The following is a 25,648-nucleotide window of genomic DNA, read 5'->3' as shown; positions in this document are numbered from 1 at the left end:
GAAGGATCAGAATTTAGCTGAGCATGTTAAGACAAGGATTTTGGATGCTCCTTTACAGTCTGATGTGTTGTTTGGTGCGCCTGTGGAAGCTGTTTTAAAGAAAATGGAGGACAAAGCTAAGTCTATGCAAACTGTTAAAGATTTTTTGCAGGTGCAGCCACCAAGTTTAGTAGAAATTGGCCTGCTAAGGGGTGGACATATCCTGCTTATGATTCTCAGTCTAGGGGTAGGTCTAGACGTGGTAGGGGCAGGGCTCAAGGTTCTTTTAGGCCTAGAACAGGGAGTTCACCTGCTCAGACTTCTGGTGAGGGCAGGGGTCAGTCCTTTCGTAAACAGACCCAATGACCTGTTTTACAGCTGCCAGCAGATTCACGTCTGGCAGCTCCTTTGGGAGGAAGACTGTCTCTTTTCAAAGAAAATTGGGATTTAATTACTCAAGACAAATGGGTGTTGGATATCATTCACCACGGTTACAGATTTTATTTCCATACAATGCCCCTTTCAAAGGCATGCCAGACGTTCCTCCTCTACAAAGAAAAGAGGCTCACAAGCAAGTTTTACAGTTACTTCACATAGGGGCCATTCAGCCAGTCCCTGTGTCAGAGAGGGGCCTAGGATTTTATTCTCGCCTGTTCCTTGTACCAAAGAAGGGGAACACGTGGAGACCAATTTTGGATTTATCTCTCCTCAACACGTTTTGGACATTCCCAAGTTCAAGATGTTGACGTTACAACAGCTTTTACCTCTGCTGGGCAAAGATCACTGGATGGTAACTTTAGATCTCAAGGAAGCTTACCTTCATGTGCCTATAAGGCTAAGTTGCAGAAAGTATCTGCGGTTTCGAGCTGGAAATTCTCATTATCAGTTCTCTGCATTGCCCTTTGGCTTATCTACTGCCCAGAGTATTCACAAAGGTTCTGGCTCCAGTGATAGCTTACTTCAGGCTTCAAGGAATTCAAATATATCCTTACTTGGACGACTGCCTGATTCTGGCTCAAGAAAAGGAAGACCTTCTACAGCATCTCGAATATGTTATAGCAGTGCTAAGATGCCTAGGGTATTCTGTGAACGAAATAAAGTCCAGTCTAGTACCCTCTCAAGACATGTGCTTTCTGGGCGTGAGACTGAATACAGCAGCCCAGATGGCCTATTTAACCCCGGACAAACAAAAGAGTCTGTCACTTTACTTCCATCAACTATCTCATCAGTCCGTGCTGACTGCAAGGACAGTCCTTCAAGCATTAGGGTTCATGGCATCTTGTATTCTGGTGCTTCCCAATGCCAAACTGCATATGAGGAAGCTACAATGGTATCTCAAAAATGTATGGACACAGCACTGCCAGGATTTGGACACTGTCATTCAAATAATACCTTGCCTTCAAAAGAATTTCTGTGGTGGGCTCAGGAATGTCACCTAAACAAGGGACTCTCTGTGACCCGGCCAGAGGCAAGTCAGATTTTAACGACAGATGCCTCGGACATTGCTTGGGAGCTCATCTAAATGGAAAGTGGATACAAGACAAGTGGCCTGCCAGACTACAGCATCTACATATCAACATGAAGGAGATGTTAGCAGTCCAGTTTGCGTTAATGGCTTTCAAGGAGTTACTTCTTCCAGGGCAGGTGTTGATTCTAACAGACAACACAACTGTCATGTGGTACATCAACAAGCAAGGGGGAACACATTCTTATCCTCTATGCAGGCAAGCAATGATTTTATGGGAGACTGCGCTCAGCTTGCAACTAACTCTTCAGGCAAGGTTTCTGCCAGGAGCACAGAACTCCTTAGCAGATGTGTTAAGCAGACAAATCATGGATCCCCACGAGTGGAAACTGGATCTTCATGTATTTCAGAAACTGACAGTGTCATGGGGAACTCCAGACATAGATCTGTTCGCTTCTCCACTAAACCACCAGCTGCCAAAGTATTGCACAAAGGGGTTTCATCACACAGCTTGGAAAGTGGATGCTCTGTCTTTCAGTTGGAAAAACCTTCATGTGTATGCCTTTCCACCTCTACCTCTTCTTCCAAAGGTACTATTAAAGGTCAGACAAGACAGGCCAAGGATGATTTTGATAGCTCCAGATTGGCCTCGGCAACACTGGTATCCACTACTACGGACTCTGGTAAAGGAGCCTCCATGGCCTTTACCTCTGATTCCTCATCTTTTATCTCAGAAGGACGGTCATCTGCTCAATGTCAAGCTTCACTCTCTTCATCTAACAGCCTGGCATATTCTGTGTTGAAACACAGCAGGTCTCAACTTCCTCAACAAGTTTTAAATGTGATTATGGAAGCTAGAAGACCTAGTACAAGGAGAGTGTACGCAGAAAAATGGAAGAGATTTTTATTTTGGAGTACTGCAAAGAATTTGGAGATTTCAGAGCCTAATTTGAGTGTGGCTCTTCAATATCTTACTGAATTGTTGGACAAAGGTTTGTCCTTCTCTTCCATAAAGATTCATGCTGCAGCCATTTCAGCTCACTATGATTGTGACCCACCTTTGTTTTCGCATCCTTTGTTCAAGCAGTTTCGTAGAGGGGCAAAGAATATAAGACCCCCACGTAGAGCTCCTACTCCTGCTTGGGATCTCAATTTTGTGTTGGAAAAACTTACTCTACAACCTTTTGAGCCTGCAGCTACTGCTGAATTGAAATATTTGTCATAGAAGACTGCTTTTCTGTTGGCTATTACTTCTGCAAGAAGGGTGTCTGAGTTGCAGGCCCTTATGGCAGTAGAGCCCTTTTTGATTTTCCATAAGGATAGGGTATCATTACGTACTAATCCTTCTTTTATGCCTAAGGTGGTTTCTAGTGTGGCTTTAAACCAAACTATTCATTTGCCTACGTTATTTGCAGATCCTCAAAATAAACGGGAAAAGATTTTGCACACTTTAGATGTACACAGGCAATTGCGTTATTATTTAAGCAGGACTAAGGATTTTAGGCAGTCTCAGCAGTTGTTTGTTTCTTTTGCTTTGAGTTCTCAGGGCAAGCCTGTGTCAAAACAAACTATTTCTAGGTGGATTGGCTTTTGCATTGCATTTTGTTATTCCCATCATGGCAAGGAGATTCCAGCTGGGATTAGGCCTCACTCCACTAGGGCTACTGCCACTTCAACAGCATTTCTAAGGGGGGTGGCAACTAAGGATATTCTGGAAGCAGCTACTTGGAGTTCAGTGCATACTTTCTCTAGGCATTATCACCTTCCTATCTACTCTAAGTCTAGGGCTGGTTTTGCCACAGCTGTTTTACAAGGCATATTGTCAGCTCCTACTACTTTATAATTTGCCAGCCTCCCTTACCTCTGCTTTGGGATTCTACCCAATAGTCAGGACTGCAGCAATGGAAGGCGACTTAAGAACATAGTACAGTTTTGTACCTACCATAAATGTAGATGTTCGAGGATTCCATTGCTGCAGTCCAATTTACCCTCCCTCCTTCCCCTCTGTATTTAGGGGTGGTTGTGTAGGTGAGTTTACATGCTTATATTTTTGTATATATGGTTGTATATATTATACATGTTTTTGGTGCAGGTTGTTTTGGGACTTGTCATTTTAGGGTCTTCTGACATCTGGGGCAAGAAAAGACTGAGGATATGACGTCGGTCATGCGCATTAGTACCCTGACGTACTGACGTCAGTCTAATGCGCCCTGACCGACGTCAGCCTTATACTCTGGTATTCGGGCCGACGGGACGCGGACTATACCCAATAGTCAGGACTGCAGCAATGGAATCCTCGAACATCTACATTTATGGTAGGTACAAAACTGTACTTTTTCTTCCTCTAGGGCATTCCTCAGAGAGCTAGACACCAACTCTGTCTTAGAAGCAGCTACTTGGACATCTGTCCACACCTTCCCTAAATATTATAAGCTGGATTCTGTTTTCATAACCAGGGCTGGGTTCGCCAGGGCCATTCTCCATGGCTTCCCGGAGAGCTCCTCTGCCACTTCCTCCTCTCTTTCTGCATCAGCTTTTGTATTCTTCCTCATGAATATTGCAACAGACAGATAGAAGGGCATACATTAGTTGTGTAAGAACTTTCCATAATGATTTCCTCCTCTTCTCTGTTGCAGTATTCTATCCCTCTTCCTGGCATTCGTGGATGCATTGTTCCTCTCTTCCATAGACTCTCTCTCCACGTGGGGCTTCAGTTCTGAGGATGGTGTGTGATAGTGGCCTACTTCAGATGTACCACGGATCCAGAGGTAGTAAGAATTTTCTATACTGGTCAGCGTTTGGTAGTCACTTTGGCAGTCAACTACTTCATGTTCATGTAAAAATAGTGTAACAGAGAAGGATGTCTATCGTTATAGTGAGTTCTTACACAACTAATCTTTTCTTACAACTGTCTGTTATAACAGGAAAGGCATAGTCTGGTGGGCAGCTGCCTGTGCTGCTTTATTCTTTGTAGCTGTCAATTGTATCCTGGATGGCATCTGGTGGGACTGTTCAATCTCTACAGATGTTCATCGTGTTTCACTGTTGTAGTCATCACTGTAGGGTTCTTCCTGCCGGCAGGCAGTCCTAGGTCGGCCAGAATCCCAAAGTCTGGGTCCGGCGTCGGCTGTTCAGTCATGCTCCCTGACGTCAGAGCGCTAGGAGTAGAAAGCTGCCAGCCGACGCCATGTTCTCCAGTCTTCCTTGCCGTGCGGTGAAAGCAGTTCGCAAGTGCCGGTCAGCTGACTCCTGATATTTTTTCGTGCTTCAGTCCGAAGACTTTTCACAAAGCTAAGTACCCCGTTGGGGAAACTTTTTTCTTGCTCCAGTCCGAAGTCAGAAAAAGTTAATAATTGCATTTCTTGTGGGAAGCAAATACCTCATAAGGATTTTCATTCTTACTGTATTCCTTGTTTAGGCCCTGACCACGACGTAGCTAGTTGTCGGTTTTGTCCTAGATTTAACCAACGTATGATTAAGCAAAGGTACGATTTTGCTTTTCACTACTTTGGTAGGCGATTTGATTATAAAATGTCATCGGACACGCTTCCGACTACCGGAGTTCACAAATGACGCAAGGATAAGGACAGGCCTCCGAGGTCCAAATCAGACTACGTTTTACTAGCAGAGCCCAGCTACAGGTTCGGCCGTCGTCAGTGAGGCGCTTTCGCAGCCCCTGTCGCTGACCATTTCAGAACCGATTGCCGAAACGGACTCCCACGAGGAGCTAGCTAGGCCTTTGAACACTCCAGCTGCAGGACCTTCGGACAATGCTCCCTCGGATGGGTCCGGAGCCGCTGTGCAGGTACCGGCTTCCGAGGGGGTTTTCAGGCCTACACAGCTTCTGATAAAGGCAAAGCCAAAGACAAAGGCAAAGACTCCTCCTAAATCTAAGACACCAGCCCAGGCCTCTTCTGATCCGGGACCCAAATCTCCGAAACAGCTACTTAAAATGGCGGAGGACTTACTAACCATGATTAGGGGTTCACATCCCCCTCCAGACAAAAGGCCAAGGCAAGAATTGGATTATGAATCTTCTGGTCAGGCATCTATTTCTTCAGTGTCTTCCCCTGAACAGGAATATACTTTCCCTCCTTATGAGGATTCTGATGCTGAGGAATCCATTCCTTCAGCTTCTCCCCCCTGAGGATTTTTCTTTTGGGGAAACTTTACATGACATGAGAGAACATTTTCACTGGGAAGGACAGGAGTACTCTGAATCTAAGATAAGGCTTAGGGATTTCCTTCTTCCCCAACATAGACCCCTGGCTATTCCGCCTATTTTGGATATTGTGGATGATGCCTTTTCTGAGGCTAATTTAACTCCTGACTCCTTTCCTCCAGCCCCTGCTAAACCCGATAGATATTACAGGGTCCCTGATTCCCACCAGTTCCTTTACAAAAATCCTACTGCTGATCCAGAAACCATTTCTCAGGGTCCTAAGGGGGTTAAGGCTGCTTCTGCTAAAAACCCTATTCCGACAGATAAGGATTCCAGAGCTTTGGAGAGATGGGGCAAAAAAGTGTACATTTCCTGCTACTTTATCTATTAGAGCTTTAAACTGTCAATTTCATATGCTAAAATATCAGCAATTTCTACTGTCTGTTATGAAACAAAAGCTAGGTACCATTGCTGCATGTGCAGATAATAAGGAATTACACGATTTGATGCATGCCACTGAACAAGTTGGGGAAGCATGGTTTACACTGTGGTTTTGATGCCTTGGAGGCCTCTTGCAGGGTGGCTGCCTCTGGCACAGTCATTAGAAGACATGCTTGGTTAAAGGAACAAAACTTACCTGATCAAGTGAAAGCAAAATTACTGGATGCTCCTGTTCAGCATAATGTTTTGTTTGGGCCTAAGGCTGAAGAGGTGATAAAGAAAATGGAGGATAAGGCAAAATCCATGCAAACGATTAAGGATTTCTTACAAGTTCAGCCCCCAAGATTTAGCAGAAATTTGGCCAACAAAAAAATTGGTCCTTTCCCAGCTTGGACAGGCCTCAGAGGGGTTAGATATATGCGCTCCAGGGGGAGGACCCAAGCACAGACCTCTTACAGACCTAGATAGTGGAGTGCTTCCACCCTCAGGGGTGGAGAGGACAGACCTCAGTCTTACAGAAAACAGGCTCAATGACTCCCCCTGCATGGCTCCAGGAACTTCTCTCTTGGAATCCCCTCTAGGAGGAAAACTCTCTTTTTCAACAAAATTGGACTTGCATAACCCAAGACAAGTGGGTTTTGAATGTAGTTTCAAGGGGTTGCAAATTCCTCTTTCATACCTTGCCAAGACCAAACGGATGGCCAGATCTACCAAAACACCAATGGTCAGAGGCATTAAACCAGGTGGGATCCCTCATGGCTATGAGGGCCATAGAACTGGTTCCACAATCAGAGACTGGGCAAGGCTTTTACTCAAGGCTCTTTCTAGTTCCCAGAAAGCAAAATTCATGGAGACCCGTCCTAGACCTGTCAGTTTTAAACACTTTCCTGGAGATACCAAAGTTCAAGATGCTTACCCTGCAGCAGCTCCTGCCAATGTTGAGCAAAAATGCATGGATGGTGACATTGGGTTTAAAGGAGGCTTACCTACACATCCCTATGACAGGAGTGCAGAAAATACCTCTGGTTCAAGGCCGGCTCAAAACATTACCAATTCTCTGCGCTGCCCTTTGGCTTGTCTACTGCGCCCATGGCCTTCACCAAGTGCCTGGCACCAGTAGTAGCTTATTGCAGACTCAAGGGAATTCAAATTTACCCTTATCTGGACGACTGCCTTATTCAAGCAGACAGCAAGGATGTCTTACTCCAGCACCTGGAATTTGTTTAAAATCTACTCCAGTACCTGGGATTCACTGTGAACATAAAGTCAAATTTGACACCCAAACAACAGATAACTTTTCTGGGTGCTCTTCTAAACACAAGCCAGATGGCATTCCTGACATCCGAAAAACAACTACAGCTGGCTTCAACTTTCAAAACCTTGCCGTCAATAACTCAGCTAACTGCAAGGAAATTCCTGCAGGCTTTGAGTTACATGGCCTCCTGCATCCTTCTCATACCAAATGCAAGACACTACATATGAGAAAAATACAATGGTACCTAAAAAGTGTATGGTCCCAGCTTTGCCACAGTCTAGACACACAGATTGCTGTCTTGCCTTGCCTACAAAAGGAATTCCATTGGTGGGCCATGGCATGCATGTCTTCACAACAAAGGGAAAGCCTTCAGTCTGCCTCCAGCCAGCCAAGTGTTAACCATGGACGCCTCGAATTACGCATGGGGAGCCCACTTGCAGGGAAAAGGTCTGCAAGGTTTTTGGACAGAGGATCAGAAGCTCCTACACATCAATTTAAAAGAGATGTTAGCTGTACAAAATGCCCTCTTGGCTTTCAGGGATCTTCTACAACCAGGACAACTACTGATACGAACAGACAACACCACAGTTATGTGGTACATAAGCAAGGGGGTTCACACTCCTATCCCCTTTGCAGATTAGCCTTGACTCTATGGAACACAGCTCTTGCTTGCAAAGTGAATCTACAAGCTCAGTTCCTGCCAGGGAAACAAAATACTCTAGCAGACAGCCTGAGCAGAAACCTTTCAGACCCACACGAGTGGATGCTAGACACCCAAATATTCAAGATGATTACAGTGGCCTGGGGCTGCCCGGACATAGATCTATTTGCATCACCCCTCAACCACCAGTTACAGATTTTATGCACAAGGACATTTCACAAACTAGCATGGAAAGTGGATTCACTATCATTCAGTTGGAGAAACCTCTCTGGGTATGCCTTTCCGCCACTACCTCTTCTTCCACGGGTGTTATTAAAGATCAAGCAGGACAAGCCCAAGATGATTTTACTGGCCCCAAATTGGCCTCGTCAATTCTGGTACTCAAAACTGATGAATCTATCCCAGGAGCCACCATGGATTTTACCTCAAATTCCAAATCTTTTGTCCCAACACCAGGGCCAGGTTCTGCACTCTCATGTGAAAACTCTCAGCCTGGCGAATTTAGGGTCTATGATTAATCCTTTTCTTCCCAAACAGGTCATGGATGTCATCTTAGAAGCCAGACGGCCTAGCACTAGAAAATCTTATGCAGGTAAATGGAAGAGATTTTGCACCTGGATGCATGCTCAGCATTCGGATCCCCTCATTCCTAACATTCCACTGATTTTACTTTACCTGACAGACATGCTACATAAGGGTTTATCCTTCTCCTCCATAAAAATACATGCCTCCGCTATCTCTGCACATTACAATACAGATCCTCCAATCTTTTCCCATCCACTTCTGAAACAATATCTCAGAGGAGCAAAGAATTTGAGGCCCCCTAGGACACCACCTATACCTGCCTGGGACCTCAACTATGTTCTGGAAAAACTCACTCTGCCTCCTTTTGAACCTGCTGCCACATCTGATATTAAGTATTTATCATGGAAGACCGCTATCCTGCTGGCTTTGACTTCAGCCAGGAGAGTCTCTGAGTTACAAGCACTCATGGCTGTGGAGCCTTATATTTTTCACCAGGATAGGGTGTCTTTGCGGACTAATCCTACTTTCATGCCTAAAGCGGTTTCCAAAGTGGCTTTAAATCAAACTATTCACCTGCCAACTTTTTTCACTAATCCACAAAATAAGGGGGAAAGGATCTTGTGTTCCTTGGATGTGCACAGACAACTTTGTTTTTACCTGGACAGAACCAAGAATTTCAAGAAAACAGAGCAACTGTTTGTTTCTTATGCAACAAATTCCCAAGGCAAAGCTATTTCAAAACAGACCATTTCTAAATGGATTGCTCATGGAATTGGATTTTGTTACTCTCATCATGGAAAGCAAATCCCAGGAAAGATTAGGACTCTCTCTACCAGAGCTGCTGCTACTTCAGCTGCCTTTCTCAGGGGAATACCTACCAAAAATCTGGAGCATTTCTCCCTGGGCCTCCGCTGAAAACAGGCTCTGTGGAACCTAGTCGGACATTCCTGGTCAACAAATGTTAAATAAATAAAATAAATAAAAAGATATTTTGGAAGCTGCAACTTGGAGTTCAGTGCATACTTTCTCTAAGCACTATAATCTCCCTCTTTACTCTAAGTCTAGGGCAGGCTTTGCTTCTGCAGTCTTGCAGGGCCTTCTAGCCGCCCCTTCTACTTTATAACCACCACCCTTTATCTCAGCTTTGGGATTCAACCCTACAGTGATGACCAACAGTGAAACACTATGAGCATAGCACAGTTGTGTACACTTACCATAAATGTAGATATTCGAGTGTCTTCACTGTTGCAGTCTGGGTTACCCTCCCTCCTTTCCCCTCTTACACTTTCATTAGTGTAGTTTCCTACTTCACCCTTCTGAGGTGTATTTGCTTCAGGGTATGGGGTTTGTTGTATGTTTGTTTTACTGTTGGCCTTCATTTTTGGGCACCTGACATCTGGGGCAAGAAAAACTGGAGAACATGGCATCGGCTGGCAGCTTTCTACTCCTAGCGCTCTGACGTCAGGGAGCATGACTGAACAGCCGACGCCGGACCCAGACTTTGGGATTCTGGCCGACCGAGAACTGCCTGCTGGCAGGAAGAACCCTACAGTGATGACTGCAACAGTGAAGACACTCTAACATCTACATTTATGGTAAGTGTACAAAACTGTACTTTGTAGGTTATAACCAGGATGGCATAGTCCAGTAGACAGCTGTCTGTACTGTTTCACTCTACAGTTAGTTTTAATGGGTACAACTGTAGCAGTAACCCTTAGTACTCGCCACAGCTGTAGATGTTGCAGTTGGGACCCCCTAACACTTTATTCTTGTTTTTGGATCTTAATTCACAGCTCTAAATTGTGTGCAGTTGTCTGTGTTGGGTTTGGTTCTTAATTGCTACAGATTTTCAATACAGAGTTAAATTTGTGTGTAGGATAACTTAAGATGACAAGAGGATGATGCTCCTTTTGAGTGAGGCATGTGAAATTGGGAAGAAACATGGAAGTTAACCTTGCTCTTATGCTTGGTAGGTATTTTCACTTTCAAAATGCTTTATTTAAAAATGTCAGCCATTCAGGAAATACTGGTGAGTTGAAGGCTTCCTTCAGATGCCGCCTTTTAGAGCATTTCAGTGACTATCCTTTCCCTGCAAGAAGCTTGGTTATCTATAAAGTCTGCTTTCCTGTATACAGGGACAGTGTGGCACAGATTGCAGTGGGACTGATAGTTCCCATTTTTCTGTGTCATTTTTGTCTTTAGATGAAACATTATAATTTGCTCACATTTGTGGCATGAAATCTGTTTATTTTTCAAATGTGTTGTGATGTGCTTCTTTTTCCTCCGAGTTTTGTCTTTCTACCTAGTGAAGACTGTGGAAAACATCTGTACATTACCTTATTTGTTGTGTTGTACCTTGCCTGTAGCTAACCATGTGCCAGCTGTATCTCCTTTCCAGTCTCTGCTTCTTGTGCTGGTTGTGTTTTTTTTTTTTTTTTCAGTATTGATCAGGTTGGCTCAGAGATGCTAAACGGTTCTTGGAAGGGTTTTGGGGGGATTTCTGGGGGGTTTTGTTTTCTCGTTATGTGTAGTGTGTTACTGAGTTGTGCAGGAATGTGACTGCATGTGTTACTGAACATGGTTTACCCAGATGGTTATACACAGCTTTATAAAGACCCTTGAACATTATAAGTGGAGTGCCTTCTTGATAGTTCTCCATCCCTGAGCATTGTGAATATTCTAGAAGCATGGGAGTGTATTGTGAGGTTTTTAAATTCTAACACTGCTGTTCTGTTTGACAGTCTGATCCAAGGCTCCAGTGCATCCCGCTCCCCATCGCCGAAGAAAAAGAAGAAAAAGAAAGAAAAAAACCGAGGAGGGTAGGTGTATTTGTTGTTCCCACACTTGTGTGATAAACGCTTTAATTTCCTCTTACTTACTAAGGTGCTGATTCTCATTGGTGCATATGTACCTTTGTCCACTTCCTCCTTAAAACCTGAATTGTAAGGCTTGGGTACTTGTGATCGTATATGCTGTACTGTAGTGTGTTTATTAAACTCATCATTGTTGCCCAGTCTCTAACTGCTGTCGATTTGACTTACTTTACAAAGGCTAGTCTGTTTTTAGTAGTTTCGCTGAGGTTAAAGACTTGCAGTTGCCTTAAGAGAGCTGTGTTCAGGTGATGCCACTTCAGAATTTTTGCTGCTTTAAGTGAGACAGGTGAGTATGTACTGTCTTAATCTCCTTCATTCGGCTTAGTCTGCTTGCACCACTGTCACCATTACCTAGGCTTTCTCTGCCTATACCACTATGACCATTACCTCCCCTTACTCTGCTTGCACCACTGTCAGCATTACTTCGGCTTACTCTGCTTGCACCACTGTCACCATTGCTTTTAACTTTTGTCATGTTTTTTTGCCAGTACTAGTATATATGGTCATCGTAAAAGTTAAACATAGCATTTTAAATTTCTTCCCACCTCTCATACTTCTTGCCTTCCCTGAGTACATTAACCAGAGATGTTCATCACAGTATTTACTGTATCATTCCTCACATTTGGGATATCTTGTGTGCAAGGCAGCCCACAGCAGGTCAGACTTCCAGAAGCCCCCCACTCCCTTTTATGTCTTTGGACGATGCTGTACTACCAAGTGTCCATATGCCAATAATGTGTGATACATTGGCCAGTGCCATCTTGCCATATGGTACATAGCTGTATGGTAATCGCCTGAAAACTTGCAGCAGACTTGCATGTGCACCGTAAGGGATTTTTTTTATCTGTATTTTTTGGTTTGTTTCTTGTCTTGGCTAATAAGTTGTACTAAATCTTGCTATGAGAAGATTGCATTGTAAGTTAATTGTATGGCATGTAGTAAACAAATCCTCACACAGGATATCCTTTATAGGGATTATTCTGCTTCAGGTCAGTGCACAAGGTGGACTTGTCCATATTGCATTTTTTTCACCCTGAAGGACAGCATGTAGAACATGCTGGTGTTTCCAGGATTTTGTGCTTAGAAATGGGGTGGCAGCCTGATATTCTTTGTGTTTCAGTGTTGCAGTCATTACATTTGGGTAATCCTGCTGTCCGGTTGCCCTCAGTCGGCCTGAATTCCAATGTCTTGGGTCCTGTGTCGGTTGCTGTTGCCCCTTCCCTGACGTCAGGTCGTCAGGAGTATAAAAGATGCAGCCGACGCCATTTTCTTTAGTCTTTCTTGCTGTGCGGTGCCCGAAGCAGAAGCAGTTCGCAATTGCCGGTCGGCAGACTCCTGAGATTTTCGTGTTCGAGTTTCAGATCCGAAGTCTTCATTGAAATTCAAGTACGCCGTTGGGTAAACTTTTTTCTTGCTCTAGACCGATGTCAGAAAAAGTTAATAGTTGTATTTCTTGTGGGAAGCAGATACCTCATAAGGACTTTAATTCTTGCTGTATTCCTTGCCTAGGCCCTGAACACGACGTTTCAAGTTGTCTGTTTTGTGCTAAATTTAACCAACCCACCATTAAGCATTGGTACGATTTTGCATTAAGCTATTTTGGCCACAGATTTAATTATACAATGTCGTCAGATAGCCATCCGACTACCGGAGTTCACAAAAAACACAAAGGAAAAGGCAACCAAGGTCCAAAACAGACGAAGCATCTCCTAAGCCAGTTGCCGGTTCTCAGTGAGGCGCTTTCGCAGCCCCTGACGCCCGCTACTTTAGAGTCGCAGGCTGCTACCTACTTCCACGTGGAGTCAGTCAGGCCACTGGAAACTCAAGGTATTGGAGCCTCGGAAACTATTCCCTCAGATGGGTCCGGAGCTGCTGAGCAGGCATCGGCGTCTGAGGGTGTATTCAGACCTAATCAATTATACATTAAACCGACTTCATCTTCAAAGGCAAAGACTAAAGCACCTTTAAAGGTAAAGAAACAAGTTCAACAGCAACATGGACAGGCCTCCATGCCCAAAAAGCAGATGCTCAGAATGGACGAAGACTTAATTACGTTGATCAGGGGTTCCCATCCCCCTCCTGATAAGAGGCCTAGGCAAGAGACAGACTATGAATCTTCAGATCAGGTTTCCATATCCTCTGATTCCTTTTCTGATCAGGAACTTTTATTTCCCCCTATGAGGATTCTGATGCTGAAGAATCTGTTCCTTCAGCTTCTCCTCCTGAGGACTACGCTTTTGGGGAAACCTTGCATACCATGAGGGAGCATTTCCACTGGGAGATGCAAGATTTTTCAGAATCTAAGAGGCTCAGGGACTTCCTCCTACTACCTCAATACAGGCCTTTAGCTATTCCACCTGTGTTAGACATTGGAGATGATGTGTTTTCAAAGTCTAGTCTGACCCCTTACCTCCAGCTCCTGTTAAGCCTGACCGATACTACAGGGATCCTGACTCTCATAAATTATTTTTCAAAAACCCTGCTGCAGACCCAGAAACTATTCCTCAGGGTCCCAAAGGGGTTAAGGCTTCCACTGCAAAAAACCGTACCCCCACTGATAGAGATTCTAGGGCACTGGATAGATGGGGAAAAAAGATTTACACATCTGCTACCTTGGCTATAAGGGCCTTAAACTGCCAGCTTCATATGCTCAAATATCAGCAATATGTTATGACACTGCTTAAACAGAAAATGTTGGTAAATTCTGAATGTGCAGAAAACAAAGAAATACAGGATTTATTGCATGCAGCTGAACAAGTTGTAAAGCATACTTTGCAATGTGGATTTGATTCTCTGGAGGCCTCCTGCAGGGCCGCCGTTACGGGTTCTTTAATTAGGAGGCATGCTTGGTTAAAGGAACAAAATCTGCCTGATCATGTCAAAGCTAAATTATTAGATGCACCATTACAGCATGATACCTTGTTCGGTGTTGAGGCAGAAGAGGTATTAAAGAAAATGGAGGCCAAAGCTAAATCTATGCAAACGGTCAAGGATTTTTTTACAGGTACAGCCACCTAGGTTTAGCAGACACTGGCCTACAAAGAATTGGTCCTTTCCAGTGTCAGACCTCAAAGGGGCAGATTCAGACGCCCTAGAGGCAGATCCTAGCCGCAAGGTTCGTACAGGTCTAAGCAGTGGGGTGATTCTACCTCCAAAAGTGGAGAAGACAAATCGCAACCATACAGGAAACAGTCCCAATGATTTCCCCCTGCCTGCATCAAGCACTTATCTTCTGGCAGCACCCTTAGAGGGAAAAATAGCACTTTTTTCTCAAATTGGCACATTATAACCCAGGACAAATGGGCTCTAGACAGTGTTACAAGGCTACAAGTTTCACTTCCATACCCTGTCAAGGGCAAACTGTTGGCCAGACCTGCCAAAAAATCAATGGGCAGAGGCTCAAAAAGTCTCATCCCTCATGGACATGGGGGCTATTCAACAAGTGCCACAGCAAGAGCAAGTGACAAGGATTTTACTCAAGACTGTTCTTGGTACCCAGAAAGGACAAAACATGGAGATCAATACTGGACCTTTCTATTCTAAACACTTTCCTGGATATACCAAAATTCAAGATGTTGACCTTGCAGCAGCTTCTGCCCATGCTGGGCAGAAAGGCTTGGCGTGTGACTTTAGACCTAAAAGAGGCATACCTGCATGTCCCAATCAGACAATCATGCAAAAGATAACCTCAGATTCAAGGCTGGCCCAAAGCATTACCAATTCTCTGCACTGTCCTTTGGCTTATCTACTGCGCCCAGGGTCTTCACAAAATGCCTGACACCAGTAATTGCTTTCTGTAGACTTAAGAGGAATACAAATATATCCTTACTTGGACGACTGCCTCATTCAAGCAGAGAACAAGGACATTCTACTACAGCATCTGGCGTTTGTGAAAAGCCTTTTAACATGCCTAGGGTACACAGTCAGCGAAAATAAATCAAAACTAGTACCCTCTCAAGAGATAATATTCCTGGGTGCAAGCTTAAATACAACTGCCCAGATGACTTAACTCACGCCAGACAAACAAAGGCAACTGACTACCTATTTCAAGGAAATGGCAACAAAGGCCCAGTTATCTGCAAGAAAAATTCTGCAGGCTTTGGGCTTCATGGCATCCTGCATCCTACTAATTCCATATGCAAGACTGCATATGAGGAAACTTCAATGGTACCTAAAAAGTGTCTGGACACAACATTGGCACAGCCTGGAAACGATGATTACTCTCATTCCTTGCCTGCAACAGGAGTTTTGATGGTGGGCAAAGGCTTGTCACCAAAACAAGGGACAGCCATTCTCACTACCCCCAGCCAGGCAGATCCTAACAATGGATGCATCAAGATTATGCCTGGGGGGCCCACATGGCAGGAAGAGGCATTCAGGGAACCTGGTCCACAAACCAAATGCATCTACATATCAATCAGAGATGCTAGCTGTTCAAAATGCCCTGACAGCCTTCAAGGACCTAATTCATACGGGACAACTACTGATAGACAACACCACGGCCATGTGGTGTATAAACAAGCAAGGGCACACATTCTTACCCCCTTAGCCATGACTTTGTGGGACACAGCATTGACTTACCAATACATCTGCAGGCGCAATTCCTGCAAGGAAAGGAAAATACTCTGGCAGACTAACTATGCAGAAACCTCATGGATCCCCACGAGTGGCACCTGGATCCACAAGTCTTCAGCATAACAAGGAAATGGGGATGCCCGGGCAAAGCTCTATTTGCCTCCCCTCACAACTACCAACTAAAAAGATCCTGCACAAGGACCTATCACAGACAAGCGTGGAAAGTGGACGCCCTATCTTTCAGCTGGAAAAACATATCAGTATATGCCTTTCCTCCACTGCCTCTTCTCCCCAAGGTACTCCTAAAGGTCAGACAGGAGAAGCCAAAGATGATACTGATTGCCCCAGACTGGCTCCGCCAGTACTGGTATCCAATCCTAAGGAACTTGTCTCAATACCCAGCTTAGACCTTACCTCAAATACTACATCTACTGTCCCAGCAAAAGTGTCGGATCCTGCACAGCCAACTCAGGACTTTAAACCTGGCAGCATGGCGGATAATGTAATCATACAAAACACACCTCTCAGTAAAGCTGTGATGGATGTCATTTTGGAAGCCAGAAGGCCTAGTACTAGAAAATCTTATGCTGGAAAATGGAGATTCTGTGCTTGGAACCAGGCACAAGGAACTGATACAGCTGTACCAAATATTCCTCAGATTTTGCAATAATCAAGTTTTTCATCAATTAAAATTCATGCCTCCGCCATTTCGGCTCATTACAATACAGAACCACCAATCTTTTCTCATCTTTTATTAAAACAGTACCTCAGAGGAGCCAAAAATTTTAGGCCTCCAAGGAGAACACGAATACCTGCATGGGACCTCAACTCTGCCTTGGAAAAACTCCCTGCCTCCTTTTGAGCCAGCTGCTACTGCTGATATAAAGTTTTTATCTTGGAAAACAGCTCTGCTCCTAGCAGTAACTTCTGCAAGATGAGTTTCAGAGCTTCAGGCACTCATGGCTGTGGAACCTTTTGTCATGTTTTATCCAGACAGGGTTTCTCTGAGGACAAACCCAACATTTATGCTTAAGGTGCTGTCCAGTGTGGCTCTTAACCAAACTGTTCACCTGCTAACTTTTTATCCAAATCCACAGAACAAGCGGGAGAGAATTCTGCATTCTTTGGACGTGCAGAGACAGCTTAGATTCTACTTGGACAGGACCAAAGTTTTCAGGAAGACAGAACAATTACTAGTGGCATATGCTGCAGGATCACAAGGAAAGGCTATCTCAAAGCAGACTATTTCAAAGTGGATAGGTCACTGCATTACTTTCTGCTATTTTCACTATGGTAAGCCAGTGCCTAAGGGCATTAGGCCACATTCAACCAGAGCTGCAGCCACTTCAGCAGCCTTTCTCTCAGGGGAGTACCAACCAAAGACATTTTTGAGGCTGCTACTTGGAGTTCAGTACACACCTTCAGCAAGCACTATCACCTGCCACTCTACTCTAAATCCAGGGCAGGCTTTGCCACTGCAGTTCTCCAGGGCCTCATAGCTGCTCCTAATGCTGTTTAGCTCCAGCCTCCCAACCTTAGCTTTGGGACTCTACCCAAATGTAGTGACTGCAACAGTGATACACAAAGAACATAGCACAGTTGTGTACACTTACCATAAATGTAGTTAGAGTGTATTCACTGTTGCAGTCCAGGTTACCCACCTGCCACCCCCATTTTTTCTGCTGGAACTTATCTTTCCTTCTCTGATTTATACAACCTATGTGGTGTATTTGCTTGTAGGTGAAGGTAAAGTTTGTATTCGTGCATGTGTTTATATATATATATATATATATATATATATATATATATATATATATATATGCACACAAATATATATATATATATATATATGCACAAATTTTGGCTACCCTTTTAGGGGGCACCTGACATCTGGGGCAAGAAAAACTGAAGAAAATAGCGTCGACTGCTTCTTTTATACCCCTGACGTCAGGGAAGGGGCGATAGCAGCCGATGCAGTACCCAAGACTTTGGAATTCTGGCCGGCTTAGGGCAACCTGCCAGCAGGATTACCCAAATGTAATGACTGCAACAGTGAATACACTCTAACGTCTACATTTATGGTAAGTGTACACAACTGTACTTTCTTTGTGAAAGATCTTGGAGCTGTAGAAAGACCAGTGTTTGGCCCCCATGGTGGCCTTTTGCTGGACCCCAGGGCATACACATCTTCCCTTACCTGGACGACCTACTACTCCAGACTTTATCCAGGGACACCTGCCTCAAGCGTCTTCATTATGCACTACGTCTCTCGACCCTCCTGGGTTCACAATCAATTACAAAAAAAATCCCAACTCATTCCCACCCAACAGTTGACTCGCATCTTGGACATATCTTCCACGCTTGCCTTTCTTCCTCAGGACAATGTCCCCCCAGAGTTCCTCATGGTTTCCTGTGAGGATCATTACCCTAATGCTTTCCAGCGAGGGTCATTACTCTGCTGTGTACAGACCTTTAGGGCTCTGGGTCTGATGGGTGCCACAATTCTTGTGCATTCCCTCGCCAGACTACACATGAAGAAAATACATTTCCAACCCGCCATGGCCAAGTCCTGTTTCCAGGTGCCTCAGACATTGCATAGGAAGCTTGGACAGGAGACCACAGAGTTCAGGGAGAGTGGCCCCCCTGCGTATTGGAAGAATGCATCAACATAAAGGAAATGAAGATACAAACCCCGCAGACCTCCTCACATCTTTGGAAACCAAGCAGTCTACTGGTGCGCACACAGTCATGTGGTACATAAGCAGCGAGGCACAAGATCCTACTCCCTGTGCAGGCTGGCACAGGAGGTCCGGCACCTAGCTTCTTAGCGGAGTCTTACACTGTCTGCAGTGTATATCCCCTCTCAGCAAACCATATTGGTAGGCCCCTTTTAAGCAGGGACATGGAGGGCACTCCTGAATGGTCTCTGAATATAGAGGCTTTCAAATCCATAATTTACTGGGGGGTGACTCCCCAGATATTACTATTTCCTTCTCCCTAACATCACCTACTTCCTTCATTTCTGCGCAAGGAACCCTTTCCGTCTAGCCTGGAGGATAGATGCCTTCTCCATTTAAATGATCGGTAAAGTTCCTTTATGCATATCCCTCTCTGCCTCTGCTCCCAAGGCTCCTACTCAAGGCCCAGGAGGAGTCTCCAGAACTCCTGCTTCTGACCAAGGCAGCATTGGTTCCCACATGTGCTTCACCTGTGAAAGGGAATTTACTGAAGAATCCCCCCACAGCCAGATATAACCACTCAATAGAAATTGCAGATGTTCTTCGTGTTTCACTGTTGCAGTCATCACACTTGGGTTATCTGCCTATAGGCAGCCCTCAGTCAGCCCGAATACCAGAGTCTTGAGGTTTCTGCACAAAAAACAAATGAAGCAGCACAAACTGGAAAGATATAAGAATAATTTATTTACTGGATTCCAGTAAAGAAATTATTCTTATATCTTTCCAGTTTGTGCTGCTTCATTTGTTTTTTGTGGAGACTTCGATTGGATTTCCGTGATCCAGAAGTGTGTTTTTTCTTGAGGTTTCTGCGTCAGATGGTCTCCTCTTCCATGACTTCAGGTCGTCAGGGGTATAAAACATGCAGCCGATGCCATTACATCAGCTTTTCTTGCTGCGCGGGAGCTCGAAGCAGAAGCAGTTTGCAAGTGCCGGTCGGCCGCTACCTGAAAATTTCGTTTTTAGAGTTTCAAACCTGAAGTCTTCTAAAGCCCAGTACCCCGGTGGGGATCCTTTTTTCTTGCTCTAACAGATGTCAGAAAAAATTAACAATTGTCTTGCCTGTGGAAAACAAATACCACAGAGATTTTCATTCTTAGTGCGTCACCTGTTTAGGCCCAGACCACGACGTTCCTCGCTGTTTGTTTTGTGCCTGGTTCAACACCCGCGCTATTTGTCATTGGGCTGTCTTTGTCGCTAGATTATTTTGCTCTCGTTCTCCATATTCTGAAATCGCTTCGTTAAGCCATCCGACTACCTATCTTCGGAAAAAAGCATAAGGATAAAGACAGAGACTGCACAGGTCCAAAACTGACTACAACGCTTCCGTTAACCTAGTCACCAGTCTGCTGGTACTCAGGCTCTTTTGCAGCCCCTGATACCTGCTTCTGCAGATTCGCAGGCCTTTGAGACCCATTCGTAGTCCGGTATGCCGTGAGATGCTTCAACTATGGAACCTGCAGATGTCTCTACCTTGGATGGGTCTAGAGCCACTGTGCAGGCACCGGCTTCTGAGGGTGTATTCAGGCCATCCGATGTTCGTATTAAACCGACTACTTTGTTTTTGACTAAAACTACCAAATTTCTCAGGCCCAGAGTTCACACTATGCCTGGGAAATAGACGACCAAAACGCGTTCTCAGGCTGCCATGCCTCAGAAGCAAATCCTTAGAATGGCTGAAGACCTTATAACTTTAATTAGGGGAAGTCAGCGTTCCCCCTCTAAAGGACAAAGAATTTATTTTTCCTTCTGATTCTACAGAGTCCGATGACCCCTGTGATCACCAAGACATACCCTTATCCACGTGTGAGGATTCAGATGCAGAGGATTCCATTCCCTATGCCTCCCCTCCAGAGGACTTTTCTTTCACTGAAACCTTGCATACCCTGACAGAGCATTTCCGCTGGGAATGCCAGGACTACCCTCAGTCAAGAGAGACTCGGGGAATTTTTAGACTTGCCTCAGACTTGCCTCAGCACAGGCCTCTAGGTATACCCCTTGTCCTGGATATTGTAGATGTCTTCATGGAATCTAGTCTTACCCTTGATACCTTACCTCCAGCTCCTAGCAAGTCTGACTACAGAGTACCTGACTCTCACAAATTTCTCTTTAAAAATCCTACTGCGGATCCAGAGACCATTTCCCAGGGACCTAACGGTATTAAGGCTACTACAGCCAAAAACCCTACCCCTTCGGACAGGGATTCTGTGGCTTTAGACAGATGGGGTAACAAGGTATATACCTCTGCAACTCTTGCCATCAGGGCTTTAAATTGCCAGTTTCACATGTTGAAGTACCAGCAGCATATTATGGAACTAATTTAGCAAAAAATGTTGTTGATTCGTGGTTGTGCAGAAAATAAAGATTTACAAGAGTTAATGCATTCTGCTAACCAAGTTAGTAAACGTAGCTTGCAATGTGGTTTTGATGCCTTAGAAGCATCTTGCAGGGCTGCTGTCACTGGTTCTGTTCTGAGAAGGCATGCTTGGCTGAAGGAACAAATCTTGACGGACCATATCAAGGCAAAATTACTAGATGCTCCATTAAATCAAGAATGTTTGATCTGAAGTAGTTAACTTAATTTTATCTGCAACGTGTGAGTATACGGATCCGTATCGGATCCGAGCCGGCCACTTTTTTCTAGTATCTGCTCCGAGCTCCTCCCCTTACCTGTAATGCCCTACCATCTCGTATCTTCCCCCAGATCTTGTTTGCCATGCCAGTAGTGTGCATCGTGGTCTCCTTTGCTCTGAGCTCAGGGATAGTAAGTGTTAATTTTTCTGGTATCTAGGTGTGCTTGAGTGAATTTTTTCCCCTTCTCCCCTTGTGTATTATCTCACTTGGTCATCAGTGTTTTAAAAAAAAAAAAAAAAAAAAAAAAAAAAAAAAAAAAAAAAAATGTTTTGTGTAGAGTAGTAGTTAGGCCTGCCTTCCCCTACCTGTGTTTGTGTGTGGTTTTTTGAAGAGGTAGTGTTTGTACCTTTGAGTGCAGGACTATGGCTGATCAGCCGAAGCCCAAAAAATGTACAGTGTGTGGCCATAAGCTCTCCCCTGCCAATGGTCACACTGTGTGTAATTTGCGTGGGAGTGGCACATTTGTCCACTCAGTGTGCTGTCTGTTCTAGTTTTAACCCTAGAGCCCTTAGGGATGGGAAGGCCAAGCTAGTTGCCAAAGGCCTTCTCCCTGCTGCCATGCTGGAATCTGCCTCTGTCTCTAGTGTACCACCTCCCAACCAGAAAGGGACTCAACCTCCCTCTTCTGGGTCTTCCAAGGACAAATCTTCAGTCAGCATGGCTGACAGAGAGAGAGAAAAAGATAAAGGTGCAGAGAGGAAAGGGAGAAAAAGGACAGACATCGTAAGAGATCCCCGGACAGGGAGCTCTTTCTCAGTCCCCCATCTAAGACCATGAGGCCTGTTTCTCCACGGCTCTGGTCTCCTCGTTTCTCACCAGAGCTGTTGTAACATTCGTGCCTGAGGCCCCCCCCCCCATTGTGCAGACCAGCCAGATCCGAGTCGGTGGCCTCTGAGGTCGACTCTGAGCCTATCGGACATGGATATGGGCAAGGATGATGCAGAGATTTATTCAGACCGAAATTCAGATGGTAGTCTTGCCAGGCCCTTCTCCCTCTGGAGAGGGGGACCTCCATGCCTCTTTTCCGCCCCATCTCTCCTTCCCCTATCTGTGCTTCGGGGCTCTTGGATCCGAGGTTTTTCGGAGCTGGTAGCTCGGCGCCGACGGTTCTTCTAACCTCGACTCCGGCTGTTAACTTGAGTTCCTCTGATCCGACTTGTTGGGATCCGAGTGACTCTCAGAGCCGCAGACAGGGAGTCGGACCCGGGGGAATGGATTCTTCGGCTCCAACCTTTTTGAATCCGATCCGTTCCCTCAGACATCAGGCTGTCCTGGCTTTGGCTCCAGTCCCCGCTTCGGATCCTGCGAGGGCTTCTCCCTCTGCCTTCGAAGTGGTGGAGAGGGTCATCTCCCAGGAATTGAGAGACCCCAGCCCATCCCCTCGGATACCACCCAGGCCCCCCTGGATTTTGCGACTACTCCCCTCATCCTGTCTCGGGGACAGCCCGTGCCAGAGGATTCCCAGGTTAATTTCCCTGAGGAAACCCCTGCGGCTCACTGATCCCATTCTGAAAGTCCCACTGAAGGGGTCACCCTAAGCGCAAGTGCAAAAGGAGGCACTTGGACTCCCCTGAGTCCCTCACTACAGACACTGACTTAGATGTCAGTGGACAGTAGTCTGGCCTTTGACAAACAGGTGTCTACAACAGTAAGGAAATCATTCTATGTGGCTCTGCCGGACAGAGGCACAGAGAACTAATGGCTCTGCTAGACAGAGGTACAGGGAACTAATCTAAGGGGGTGGTGAAAGCTAACGCATTCTGGCTAGGCTTACAGATGCCCTCGGGCACTTGCGTATGAACCTATGAAGGAGAAGGTTCCCCCAGGTCACCTCCCGAAGACTTCTCCTTCGAAATTATGGAGATCCTCCACCAGAGGGGAGGTTGGTCAGCCCCCAACCTTCTGGGGATGAGTCAGTGTTCCTGGAGGCTTTTGGCACGGGTCCATCTACTTCCTGGTTGTCCCCACCAGTGGACCCCTTGATGGACTTCATCACCAAGAGGGCATGGTAGGAGCCTGACACCGTAGAACCCATCCCCAAACGCCCTGACAAGGTTTTATCTCCCCCTTCCGGCAGACAACCTTGGTCAAAAGGAGCCCCAGTTGATGCTATGTTGGTTGCAGCGGCCACAAAGAAGGAACTAGCACAGCAGAGTTCCTCAGTCCACCCTCCAGACAAGGAGTCCAGGTCGGTGGATAGGTTTGGGAAGCGTCTCTACTCCTCAGTGACCTTTTCTATCCACACGCTGAATTATTTGGCACATGTGATTTGGCTTCAGCGAGACCTTGCCTCGGAATTCACTGAGTCGCCCCCAGAGTCTTTTTCGCCGCAGGACAGACCGTTCTCAGCGAAAGTGTCTACTCTGAAGTCAGTCTCAAACACGTCAATGCTACTCCTTTCTCATGCCATGGAAGGAGCAGCTAGGGCGGCTGGGACAGGCATAGCCGTGAGACGTCATGCCTGGCTCAGGATGTCCTTCAAGGATGCATCTGCAGTCCTTACAAATGGGTTGTCCTGTCGTCAGGCAGCCCTTCGGTCGGCCGGATTCCAAAGTCTGGGTCTGGCCTCGGCTGGTGTCGCACTTCACCCGACGTCATAGCCGCAGTTTTTCGGGTATAAAGGCATCAGCCGACACCATTTTCCTCAGTCTTTCTTGCCGCGTGGCGCCCGAAGCAGAAGCTGTTCGCAAGTGCTGGTTGGTCAGAACCAGAGATTACTACTACCGAATACTACTTCGAAGACTTCTAAAAAGCTAAGTACCCCATTGGGGACTCTTTCTTGCCTCAGCCGATGTCAGAAAAAGTGAATAACTGTTTAACTTGTGGGAAACAAATACCTCATAAAGATTTCCACTCTTACTGCTTACCTTGTCTAGGCCCAGACCACGACGTCGCAGCTTGTCTAGCTTGTGCTTCTTTTAACCGGCGGACGCTTAGACGTCGGTCGGAGTTTGCTGAGGAGTTTTTGGCTCGATTTTGCTTATATTATGCCGCCGGATCCTCCGACCGCAAATATCTAAAAACGCAGGAAAGGACCGACACCGCGTCCGCGGTTTCGCCGAAACCGCGGTTAAGCCAACCGAGTGTCTCTGTTTCGCTGAAACCGAGCTAAGCGGTTCTCCTTCAGCCGAAAACTTTCCTTCAGCCGAGGCCTCTTCCAACCTCGTGGAATCGGCTTCTGATATCCCACCTGCTGTTAGTTTCTCAGGAATTATCAGACACTATTCCCTTGGATATTTCAACCCCTGCACGTGGAGCTGCTAGGCCACCTGCAGCCATGTCCATTAAGGCCTTTGCCAGGGCTAAAGCAGCTAAAACTACTAAATCTGTGCCTGCTAAGCCCCCCTCTCACAGGCCTAGCTCTAGTTCACAAATGCTTAGTTTAGCAGAGGATTTTATCTCTTTAATCCGAGGATCCCAACCTCAACCAGACAGGGCCTCTCACCCGCCTCCAGAGAAGAGGCCCAGAGCTGAGCCCCCTGAGCCAGTGTCTACAGATGATTCCTCTGATGACTCAAATGATACAGACCCTCCAGAGGCCCCATACTCCCCTTATGAAGACTCTGATGGTGAAGAGTCCATTCCTTCTGCCTCTCCGCCTGAGGAATTTTCCTTTGAGGAAACCCTGCATGCTATGAGGGAACAATTTCAGTGGCAGGGCCAGGATTTTTCAGATTCCAGAAAAAGGCTTAGAACTTTATTGCATTTACCTCAACATAGGCCTTTAGCCATTCCTCCAGTTCTTTCTGTTGTAGATGATGCATTTAATGATGCCTGCACTGCTCCTGATTCTCTGCCTCCGGCCCCTGTTAAGCCCGATAGATTCTACAGGGTCCCGGACACACATTACCACCTGTATAAGGCTCCCCTTGCAGATCCAGAGACTATCTCCCAAGGACCTAAGGCTGTAGCAGCCTCTACCAAAACCCTCCCTCTGAAAGGGAATCCAGATCCTTAGAGAGATGGGGTAAAAAAGTTTACACTTCTGCTACTCTTTCAGCTAGGGCCTTGAACTCTCAATTTCACATGATGCAGTATCAAGAATTTTTGCTAGATCAGTTAACCAAAAAAGTGTCTTCAGATGAAACAGACAAGAAATATGTGCAGGAAATGGTACATAACATTCAACAAGTCAGTAACCATTCCATAAAATGCGGCTATGATGCACTGGAGGCTTCCTTTAGATCAGCCATGACTGGCACAGTCATCAGAAGTCATGCATGGCTAAAAGAACAGGCATTACCAGACCATATCAAATAAAAACTATTGGATGCTCCTATGGATAAGATCAATTTGTTTGGCTCTCCAGCACAACAAGTACTGAAGAAGATGGAAGAGAAGGC

At 45.6% G+C, this 25,648-nt stretch overlaps 1 protein-coding gene across 6 annotated transcripts in view; it reads left to right on the top strand.

Moving 5' to 3' along the window:
* Positions 1–25,648, top strand: part of LOC122814063 (serine/arginine repetitive matrix protein 2-like) — a 1,651,944-nt gene that overhangs the window by 447,444 nt on the left and 1,178,852 nt on the right. For all 6 annotated transcript variants that reach the window (XM_044086671.1, XM_044086672.1, XM_044086668.1 and 3 more), the window contains exon 5: positions 11,230–11,307. In XM_044086671.1, the coding sequence (XP_043942606.1) occupies positions 11,230–11,307 (78 nt within the window). The remainder of the gene's footprint in view (positions 1–11,229; positions 11,308–25,648) is intronic.

The sequence above is a fragment of the Protopterus annectens genome, chromosome 10.part0 (genome assembly GCF_019279795.1).
Source record: "Protopterus annectens isolate FY-2018-M chromosome 10.part0, PAN1.0, whole genome shotgun sequence".
Classification (NCBI taxonomy): domain Eukaryota; kingdom Metazoa; phylum Chordata; order Ceratodontiformes; family Protopteridae; genus Protopterus; species Protopterus annectens.
Note: the sequence above shows the minus strand (reverse complement) of the source record. Positions and strands in the feature narration are given on the sequence as shown.